The sequence below is a fragment of the Zingiber officinale genome, chromosome 10A (genome assembly GCF_018446385.1).
Source record: "Zingiber officinale cultivar Zhangliang chromosome 10A, Zo_v1.1, whole genome shotgun sequence".
NCBI classification, from domain to species: Eukaryota; Viridiplantae; Streptophyta; class Magnoliopsida; order Zingiberales; family Zingiberaceae; genus Zingiber; species Zingiber officinale.
In genome coordinates, this window is record NC_056004.1 from 30,729,074 (window position 1) to 30,740,060 (window position 10,987).

The 10,987-nt window shown below is 37.2% G+C and overlaps 1 protein-coding gene across 2 annotated transcripts; it reads right to left on the reverse strand.

Moving 5' to 3' along the window:
- Positions 1–6,330: 6,330 nt before the first annotated feature.
- LOC122027703 (protein ASYMMETRIC LEAVES 2-like) lies at positions 6,331–8,246 on the reverse strand. 2 transcript variants are annotated; one of them, XR_006124503.1, is made up of 3 exons: positions 7,849–8,246; positions 6,912–7,755; positions 6,331–6,632 (listed from the first exon to the last, which is right to left on the reverse strand). XR_006124503.1 is itself a non-coding variant. In XM_042586702.1 (2 exons), exon 2 carries the CDS (start codon positions 7,717–7,719, stop codon positions 7,018–7,020), a length of 702 nt encoding a protein of 233 aa, XP_042442636.1. In that variant the 5' UTR covers positions 7,720–7,755; positions 7,849–8,246; the 3' UTR covers positions 6,644–7,017. The 2 variants fall into 2 exon arrangements, 1 of the variants encoding a protein (XP_042442636.1); XM_042586702.1 differs by lacking the exon at positions 6,331–6,632 and having other exon boundaries at positions 6,644–7,755.
- Between the last annotated feature and the right edge of the window lie 2,741 nt (positions 8,247–10,987).

Genomic DNA, 10,987 nt, shown 5'->3' on the forward strand with positions numbered 1-10,987 from the left:
AATATAATCTTCTTTCCCTTGATGTGAAGGGTAAAAGTATTCTTTCGTCCATCGTGGATAATGTTGCGCTCATATTACCAAGGTCATTCCAATAATACATAACATGCATCCATGACTACCATATCACACTAAGCACTATCAAGATATTTGTTGCTAATTGAAAAATGTATAAGGCAATGCATGTCTACTGTTACCTCACTATTTTTATTCAGCAACGACAACTTATTCAACTCAGGATGATGGTCTGTCTTCAACTATAATTTCTGGAGAGTCTCCTCGGACACTATATTCTCTCAATTGTCATTGTCAATGATCATCTTGCGGACCTTATTTGCGACAATGCAAATAGTATGAAAAATATTAGTTCTCAATCACTCATCCCTGAATTGACATTGGGAGTCAACAAACTTTTGTGAATGACCAGAGTCTCTTGACCATCACCATCAAACATGTTGTTAGCTTCATACACTAGTTTACCAATTGCTATTGTTTATTCTTCCATGTCTTTGTCAATCAATAATTTGTGTTTCTGATCAGCAAGGTCAGGTTTCTTGCATTGGTTTGTGCTATGTCCTTATTCATCACAACGATAACACATGATATGAGCCTTAGAATTAACCTATGGTGGTTGTTGCTATGAAGGACGAGAATCCTGAGGACTAACTGGCTAACTATTTTGGTCGCTTCTATCCACTGGCTTCCGATGTTACTGCTTTTCAACTGTCAGTGCACGCTAGTAGACCTCTAAAACTGTCAACAGTGAATAAAGGCTAAGGACATCTTGCAAGGCTAGGTGCAACCCCCTCCCCCTCCTCCTCTCTAAATATTGTGCCATCATTTGCTCGTTTGACTTTGACAAGTTGTTTCAGGCAACCAACTAAAAGAACTCATCTGTATATTCGTCGACTGATCTCGCACCCTATCTCAACGAGTGAAGTCATTGGAACAGAATTTGGGTGTAGCGTAAAGGAAGGAAGTATTCCCTCGTCTTCTTCTTCATCTTCTCCCGGTCAGTTATTTGGGATTTGCCCTGCTTATCCCATGAACGTAACATTTATTCCTACCATGCCAATACTTGTCCCTTAAGTCTAATGATAATTAACTTCACCTTCATTCGATCTAGAACATACTTATAGTTAAAGATCTTCTCCACTTCATTGATTCAATCAACGAAGCCCTCTTCTTGTAACGTACTAGAAAATTCGAGCAGTTCAATCTAAAAATAAGTCTTCATAAGGCTCCTCCCGACTATGGCGTTCCTAATATGTAGTCCGTTGGTGATAAGATTTCTCGAAAGTAAACTCAGATCCATAATTTGAGATCTTCACAAATTCGCACCTCTTCCGCTAGACATTGGATTAAATTTGTAACTTATCTATGTAAATTCTCAATCATTAACTCATGAACGCTACAATCACAATGTCTAGCTTCCTCAATCGGAATATGCCTGTTGTTACGATCGTGACCATGATGGTCTTCCATTAGATCTAATCTGCTCTAATACCAATTGACGTCGGGCTAACGAGAAGGGAGATTGAAAGAAAATGCAAGAAGAAAAAATGCCAAAAACAAAGAAAAAACCACGTTCTATAGGTTATACAAAAAAAAAAGAAGTTTTATTATCAATAGAGGAAAATTCCTCAAACATATACAAAGGTGTTTATATAAACTCTAGACCTTAGAACTCAAAGAAAAGAAAGAAATCATAATATATGGACTTCAATTTCAATCTGGTAAAGAAAGGAAAGCAAGTCTTACCATAGAAGGACAATTTATAATAGAAATTCTATCAAAAAGAAATTACCAAAATAGAATGCTTATATAAACTCAAAATCATAAATGCCAGAAATATCTAAAATCTTTTAAATACCATAAAAATAAAAATTACTAAAAAATAGTAAAAAGATGTTTGGAGGCTCTAAAAATGACCCAAATAGTATTTTTTTGGGTCTAAAACTTAGCGATTACAAGTTTCCCATAACAAATATAGATTTTTAAATTCTGCACACGTGAGCATAGACAGAATATGATCCCAAGTTTCGAGTCAAAAGTTATGACCCTTTAAAATTCATGAGGTCATATTGGGTTGATCCTGTATCAAATTCATTGATAGTCTTGTAACAACAAAAAAAAAATGATAAACTCAGTTAACTTCGTTAACTAGCCCTAGGGATGATCGGTCCGATCCCACGAAAATTTTTCACCTACCACCAAGGTAAATCGAGAAACGCGCGCGGTGGATAGCTTAAAAACCCAGTGACCTTTGGTTATAGGCTCTATTTGGAGAAAAAAAAATTACAAATAAGTTATAGCTGGGGATCGAACTACAGATATCTGGATGATAACTTAAATGTCCTACCATGATATCATAACCTCATAGACATCTTACAACAACAAGTACTAAGTTAGGGAGGTGATTATTTTCCAATATGTACTACAACTTCGGGTGATATAAAAATGATTAAAAAAAACCCTTTCCTCGGGCTTGGACTAGACGATCTTGGGCCGAAGTATTTACTGGTGGAAAAAATCTACGAATTTATCTTCATAAGTAGAGTACTAATTTAGTATTGGAATGGTCTTACAAGGACGACGAAGACTACAAGGGTTGATTGTCAATACTACGCTTCTAGGATTTACTTGGAAGATCGGTGAAAAACTTTAACAGGGTCGAACTGATCACACCCAGCATGAGAAACTAGGTTATCAGTAAAAAAAAAAATGATATTGATATAACCCGAGAGTTGATCCTTTTTTTAATTTTAGCTACTATAATAACTAATTTTTTAAGTCAAACCCAACTTCAGGCTTCCACTGGACTCTCCGTATCATCTTTGTTGACAACAAATACATGATCCCCATGTTTTCGTTTGATTTACTAATTATATGAACTTTGCATCTTTCACTTTTCCTTTCATTTCTTTTAGAATTCCAATTCGGTCACCAAAGCATAAAATTTGATGTAGTGTTTGTTTTACATAGTCTTTGAAATTGGAGCATGATTATATTTTTTATCTTTCAAATTTTCAAAAAAAAAATGTCATTAGACAAGATGATAGTGCCATTAGCAGGGCGTAGTCACCATGAGAAGGAGGTGCAACTGCCCCTCTCACATTTTATTAAAAAAATAATATATATATTTAAAAACTCTCATCCTCATTTTGATTAATCAATTTATCATCCTTTTATCTAAAATTAAAATTGATCACATATTTAGAAAGCATATGATTAAGCTATCAATTGATACCATTTTTATGAAAAAATATCACGACTTAAAATATTAAGTATTAAAATTTTAAAATAAAATATATAATAATAAATAGATGAACTAAATCATAGGACACGGAGTGAGAGTGCTAAATTAAAATTGAATCTGATTTGAACTAAATTCAACATATAGGTACAAAAATAAGGATTACGTTGATTCAAATCAGAATTGATTTAGTCAAGTTATGACCAAATATTGTAGCAAAAAGATGATTATGCTCACCCTAGATGCCCCTTAGAGTCTGTCCCCTAGTTATGTGAAAATGATGTAAATTACGATATCAACTTATAATTGACCACCAAGTTAATTAAGGTGGGAGGGATTTTTTTCCCCGAGGGCATGCGAAGTTGACCAAATCAAATTTAATATTTAAACGAGTTTGATCGATTTAAAATAAATTAAGATATTTTTGAGAAAACCATTAATGTTTTCTCTCCATTTTCTTCCTACACACGTTGCAACCCCGCCATACCGTATGTCACTCTTTCACCCATTCCTCTCTTTTATTTTTCTCTTCATCTTCTTCCACATTTGTTTTTTCTCCTTCTCTTCTCCAACGATAATAAACCTACAATTTCCCTCTTTTCTTTTATCTTCTCCAACAAACAAGAAATGCAACATCAGTCGTTACCCTCTTCCAGCAACAAGAGCAACCCTTAGCTCTCGCATTTTCTTCCTTTTCTTGTATTTTTTAGGGTTTTATCGGCATTGCAAGAATAGCCATATTTTGTCTTGTCTTGCTCTCTCTATGTCGTAGTCAAACTCATCGAAACTAGTCGAGATTACTAACAAAGAATGTATAACTCTCCTCTTCTGCTTCTTACTCATTATCTTCTCATTTCTATTTTTCTCAAAAGCAACGGTCTTCCAAGAGAAGTAAGTTCATGTCTTCTTTCATGTTTCATTAATTGAAAGAGAATTGTAAAATATAAACTTTATATTAAGTTGATAATTAGAATAATTATTTAAATCGCAATGAAAGTCTAATATGTATGAATGATAAATATTATAAGAAAGTGAAATCATAAATGATTTTTTGATTTTGAGTCATATATAAGTTTTGAGGATTGACGGATCATTGTTTCAACTAAACCAAGGACTATGGTCAAGATTTTTGAATTTAAGCTTATTTTCAACTTCTTAAATTCAAAATTTAGGTTTTGGATGATGAAAATTGATCTATACTAATATTTAGAATTTTTAAAAATTATCCCTCTTGATTGAAAATACTAACTATGCCACTAGCCATTAGATTGATACTAATGTCAATTCAAAATATTAGTCATCCATTATCTATAACTATTCCAATATTTTGGATATTTGTGATGAGATTAAAAGGAAATTGATTTGAAAAGAGAGAGACTATTCGATCATTAAATTGTAAACCGTTTTGCCTACTTGATAATAGAAGGCTCCAAGTGCGATGAGGAAAAAAGGCACTATTTAGAAGGATTTAAACTTAGTGTTCTAGCTTTGAATAGAAAATTATAACATATTTAATATAAAGTTAAAGGATTAAGATATATTTTGAAGAATCAGTCAAATTTATTTTGAAGAACCATAGGAGCTAGAAAAATCAAAGGCATGGGGCATGTACAAGGAGGGTGAATTTGAAGGAAATTACAACGTACGAAAAACCAAAGTTAATTTAGTCTTAAAAAAATAGAGAATTCAAAAAAATATGATGGAAGGAACAAATGAATGATTACTTTGCATAATTAATGCAAATAGTAAATCAAATGAAGACATATGGAGACAATATTTCCATTAAAAATATAATGCAAAAGATTTTAATTAGCATTCCAGTGAAATATGATAGCAACAAGTAAACAATCAGAAATTAAGATATCTCTACATTATTAGTACGAGAAGCAAATGAAAAAGGTATTTCAGTCGCAATTAAACTTTGAAGAGATGGATTAAGCAATCAAGGAAGAGGTTAGGCTAAAGAACAACAGTAGAGGTAGAAGCTCTTCAACTCAACAGTAGAGGAAGAGATTAGTATAACATCGATATAGTCTACAATTTGAAAAAAAAAAAAGGTATGAAAGCTATTTTAATCATAATAGTTGATTGCAAAAGCTAATATATAAAAATAAATAAATAAATAAAATAAAATCTCTCTAAAGCTTCAAATATCTCCACGCTATGGGATGATAACTGAAGTCACCATGAGAGCAAATAGAACTACTACAGAAGCATGCTATAACTTAAGCAAGAAGCAATAAACAATTCGTTCTAACATGGCAATGAGTAATTAAGAAAAAGTATAATTTCGTCAGTGCAAGGTTAGAAAACAATGCAAAAAACCAAATAAGAAATATATAAAGAAAGAAGACTCCGACGTCGAATTACAAAAGATTGGTATAAAAGATCAGGCGAAATCCGTCTATCATCAACATCAAGCACCAACTTATGGAGATTTTGTTCTAAACTCTTGAGAAAATTATTCATAAGTTGCAAAGAAGAAATAAATTAAGGGCGAACAATGAGATATTAAACAGCAGCATCTCTTAAGTTGCAAAAGAAGTTCTCTTCTTTTGATAATAAACTATCCATATTTCAACTGGTTCTTCGCACCCATCTATTTCTAAAGAAATAACATTGACCGTATTATAACTAAGCATTTATCCTAAAGAACGGAAAAGTTGACTATCCCAAGTCATGAAACATATTCCTAATATCATTACTTTTCAGATGCATATATAAAGTTCTGCAGCAAGATTAGCATATATTTAGGATCACATATTCCCACTCCTGAGCTCACTAAGCTATGTGCTCCTAGGACTGTTTGCAGGTTAACCTTATAACCTTTAATTTATTTGGGTGCGGGTGAAGAAATCCATGAAGGATTCCATATGAATATGTAGTCCAACAAGTAAATTTAATCTATAAAATAAATATTAAAGTTTAAGTTCTGTCTATCTATCTAGCTTGAGGTGAATATATATATATATATATATATATATATATATATGAAAAGCTAGTAATAAATAATGAAACAGAAGAATCACCTTCATATATATATATATATATATATATGAAAAGCTAGTAATAAATAATGAAACAGAAGAATCAGAAGGTGACATAACCGAAGTGTGCCAAAAGAAGGCTCAGAGACAGGATGAGTGCCAAATGGTTTTTGTATAAGGCAGCAAAAAGAAGTAGGTAAGCTCACAACAGAGAAAATTAATGAGCGGGGCACTGCCACAACTGCATCACAGCCCCTGCAGCGTCATTCCTTTTGCCTGTTCTCCTTTACAGATAGAACTTTTCCCCCCTACTAGTTGTCGCTTGTCTCCTTCGGCTATCCTTAATGCTGTGCCACCACATCAACCAGTACTGTGGGAGAATTAAAGTGGTCCTGCCATGCGTCGAAGTAAGTGCACCATTGGAGGTGGTCATAATATGCCAGAGTTTTGCCAATCACCAATCCAATGGTAAATAAATAAAATGAAGTTTTATAAACTTCAAGACTCACAAATAAGATGAAAGAAAGATGATAGAGGCTAAGAAACTTGATCGATGGTGTTTAAGAGTGAAAAACTTGAAAAGTGCTTATTGTCTTATAAATTAAGAATTGTTTCATCCAAGCAAGAACTCGATTCAAGAGGCGAGCTAGGTAAGATTGGTTGATATATACCTTTCAAGATGATCGATCTCTGGTTATTGGGAATAATTCAAGAGAAGAAGATTTCTGGAAGTAGCTAGCAAACTAAGAATCTATCTTTCTTATTTCTTGCAAGCTGCTACTCGGTGTAATAATGTTGTTGCACAAATGCACTTTCGGATTCTTGCGACGGAACAAACGCCATTAACGTGCCATCACCCATCAGCTCAAATCCCCTTCTATCGTTAAATCTCGTGAGCACCTGTTGCTGCTCGTACCTCGTCGTCATATCTGCTACCACGGCCATGGCCATTTGCTGAGTCTCCATCGGCTCGGGCGGCGGAGGCGGCGGCGGAGGTTCATGAATAAAATTTTGGGCGTGGTGATGAGCCGCCGCCGCTTCCTGTGCGGCGAGACCGAGGCCCATGCCAACACTCATCACTGGAACGCCGTAGGGCGCGTCGGAGCAGGGGGGACCATGGGCGAAGAGCGGACCGAGCGTGGCGGCGCCAATGTAGGTGGAAAGCTCTTTCTTTGCCTCGTAGAGCTCGCGCTGGACCTGCTTGAGCTTTTGCTGGAGGAGCGAGATGTATCCGACGCAACCATAAACGGGGTTGTGCATCCTCACCTGCGCCTCGTAGGCCAGCGAGTTGGCGGCGTGCTCCCTCTGCGCAGGGGGCAGATCGCTGAGGAGCTTCCCGACGTTGCTCGCCCCAAAAACCTTGTGCACGCACGCGAACTTCCCCGGCTGGTCCGGCGGGAAGTACGGCGCGAAGACACACCCCGGCGTGCACTTTCGCCGCAGGCATTTGCACGCGGCGCAAGGGGAGTGGGTCGACATCGCCGGCGGTGATTAATTGTCGTTAAAAAAAAGAAGCTGAAAGCATTTGAATCAGAAAACAAACCAATAAGGGCTCGCTCGCTAGGGTTAATCAAGAACATTAATTGGGATTGAAACATTATAGCGTACCTTTCCAAATCTTTCAGCTCAAAAACTTGTCCGATCGTTGACAAAAATCATTTGTCCCATTTGAGATCGATCAGGAGGCAGCCACCCTTCTTAGGTTTGCTCGAAACAAAGAGATCGTTTGTCATTTTAGGTCAACTCAAAGGGGAGCAAATAAGATCGCAGAGGGGCATGCCGCGAGATCTGACGTGCACCGTGCGCGTTTGTTTCGTATCCAGCCTGTAGCAGCGGAGCGGAGAGAGAGGGAGATCGGCGATCGGAAGCAACGAAGTAAGCGCCAAAAAGAGGTGGAAGTTGGGGATGGAATGGAGACGGAGAGAGAGAGAGAGAGAGAGAGAGACAGAGAGGAGAGTGGCTTTAATCCGCTCTGGCGGTGGATTTACGCCTCGTTGCGTGGTGAGGAGTTTTCAGATCCCAACACAAGTCGTGACGAAGACGAAGAAACTTAAAATAAACAGAAAATTTGGTGACGAATTAATTAACGGAAATAACCGTACGTAGGAATAAAAGGTCAAAAATCATACGAGCGTCCTCCTCTTCCGAATCATTTGTAGGCTTCATCCACTTTCGAATCCCAGTTTATATCAGGGAATTTTTTTCTCCTTAGAAGTAAATTTAAGAATATTGATCATTTAATAGACCTCTAGAAATAATTTTAAATTTATCTTAATAATTGATGATAAAAATTTTATAGAATTAAATCAATCCTCCCAAAATTAATCAATCCAAAAGTTGTATATATGATACAAATTAAAAAGCAAAATAAAAAGACTTCATTTGACGTATGGTAAGATATTTTTTTTTAATAGGAGGGCAACTCTAAGAATAATGATAGCTTGGATGATTCTATGTAAGAACTTCCTAATTTATCCTGATGAATGATAGAAAATTTTCATGGAATCGGATTAATTATCTTCATAATTAGTTTAGTTGGTTTGAAAAATTGGATGCTAAAAATCAAAAGTGTCTCATTCTTCTATAAAATGACACAAATGCCCTTTGATCTATGCATGCATTTGACACGCATAATGTCATTTTTTCTCATCTAAATCCCATCACATTGTATCAGCTACAAGAACGTAACTACTACAACTATAATAGTTGCAGAAGCTATGAACTCGTAGTTGCTATAATATTGTAGCAGCTATGAAACCGTAGTTGCTATAGTTACAACATTATACCATCTATTAATTAGTCATTGTTATAAATGTTGATCCTGTCTAAAATTAGGAAAGATGGAGCACAGGGTGGGTGAGTAGGCGAGAATGTTGAAGGAGGAAGGAATTGGAGTTGGAAACCATGGACCTCTACACACTACAAAGAGAGTAAACCGGAACGTTAGAGCGAGAACCAGGGAGGGGATCCTTGCTGCATGCACTCCAACGCTCAAGTCAAAATCGTAGCAAATAGAGAAGAAGATGAATAGTAGAACAGTAGTGTAGATGCATGTGCGTGAGTGCACGCATACCTAGCCAACAGAGAGAACCCTCTTTTTATACTGACTCTCATAACCTTCGTAATAATGAGACGCTAGAGAATGTCTAGTGTCAGAATATGTTAGGTAATGGAGGAGGTACGACAGCCCTCCCTTAGGCACAAGAAGGTTCTATTGCTTGTATATATGTTAGAATAGCGGAATATTTCATAGTGTGTAGCCATTATTCTTTGACAGGTATTTACAATTTTCTGACAATGTTGTCTCCTAGAGGGGATATGACCTGTTATGTGTTGGGAGCCCTGGCCATGTGGAGCGAAGAGTTGAGCTCCGAATGTCTGTCCGACTCTTTGGTTGACCAGTTGTATACTAGGATTCATGCCCATAAGGAGCGGAGAGCTGAGCTTTGAAGGTTTGACCAACTCTAGGGTCAATAGGCTATGTACTGGGAACCTAGCCCATGATGAGCAGAGAGCTGAGCCCCGAATGTCCGAACTGCTCTAGTGTTGATCGGCTATGTGCTGGGAGCCTTGCCTATGAGGAATAGAGAGCTAAGCCCCGAAGGTCCGACTGGCTCTTTGGTCGATCAACTGTATGTTGGGAGTCATGCCCCTGAGGAGTGGAGAGTTGCATCTCGAAGGTCCAACCAGCTCTAGGGTCGACCGGCTATGTATACCCTGACTTTGACTATCACCTCACCTTAACTTTTATTATCATCTCACCTTGACTTTGGCTACCATATCATATTGACTATCAACCCCACATTACTTTTAGGGTCACTCACGATGTGTCGTATCACAAGTCTCCCCTTTAAGTATAGTCAAAGGAGGTTCATAACTGACTGACTAAACCCGAGTCCTACTACTGTTCAATCATCCGATAGGCTGACGACTCTAACTATCGCCACTCAATATTACCGTTGAAGTAATCTTTCTCGAAAAAATGCTTGTTAAGCATGTGATATGCAAGGTAAGGTGATAGTGATGCACATGAAAGTGTATCAGCGAAATAATTTGGTTGTCTTGTCCATCATAAATGTCGTTTCATGGGCAAGCTCCACGTGTTCCACCAACTCCCCATTCTCTGATGTGATAGTTGACGTATGCCTTTTTTATAGACTAATGGTAATTCATCCCCTCCGATCTGACAGTTGCAACCAATCAAGCCATTTTGATCAGATGATCGAGCTTTAAAGATCTCTCATGACGCATGTTAAAAAGCCTAAGCACCTAAGGAAGTAATCCATTCATGCCTTATCTTCTTCAGTTTACTTCTTTGGGGATTTCTACTGTGTGCACTCCCCTTCTCGTGATCTTCCTAGTAAGTGTCCTTTCAATCCTTGTGCATCTCTTTGTCATTCATCCATGGCCTAAGAAACTTTTAACCCTTGGTATACGCTTACTCACTCTGATTTCGATAGTTACAACCTTGAGATGATCCGTCTAGCCCTGGAGATCCTTAAAAACCTGTGCATACTCACTCCTGACCCTCAAGACCATCCTCACTATCCTCCCCCAGGCTACATCACCTTCTTCAAATATCAACTTCAAGCTGGTTTGCGCTTCCCTATCCCCTACTTTCTATCCAAGATAAGCTAATACTTCCATATTCCGCTCCAACAACTGACTCCCAACACCTTCCAATCATCTGTGGAATGACGATCCTATTTCGTTTGTATGATATTCCCATTAGCCCTCGTACTTTCCA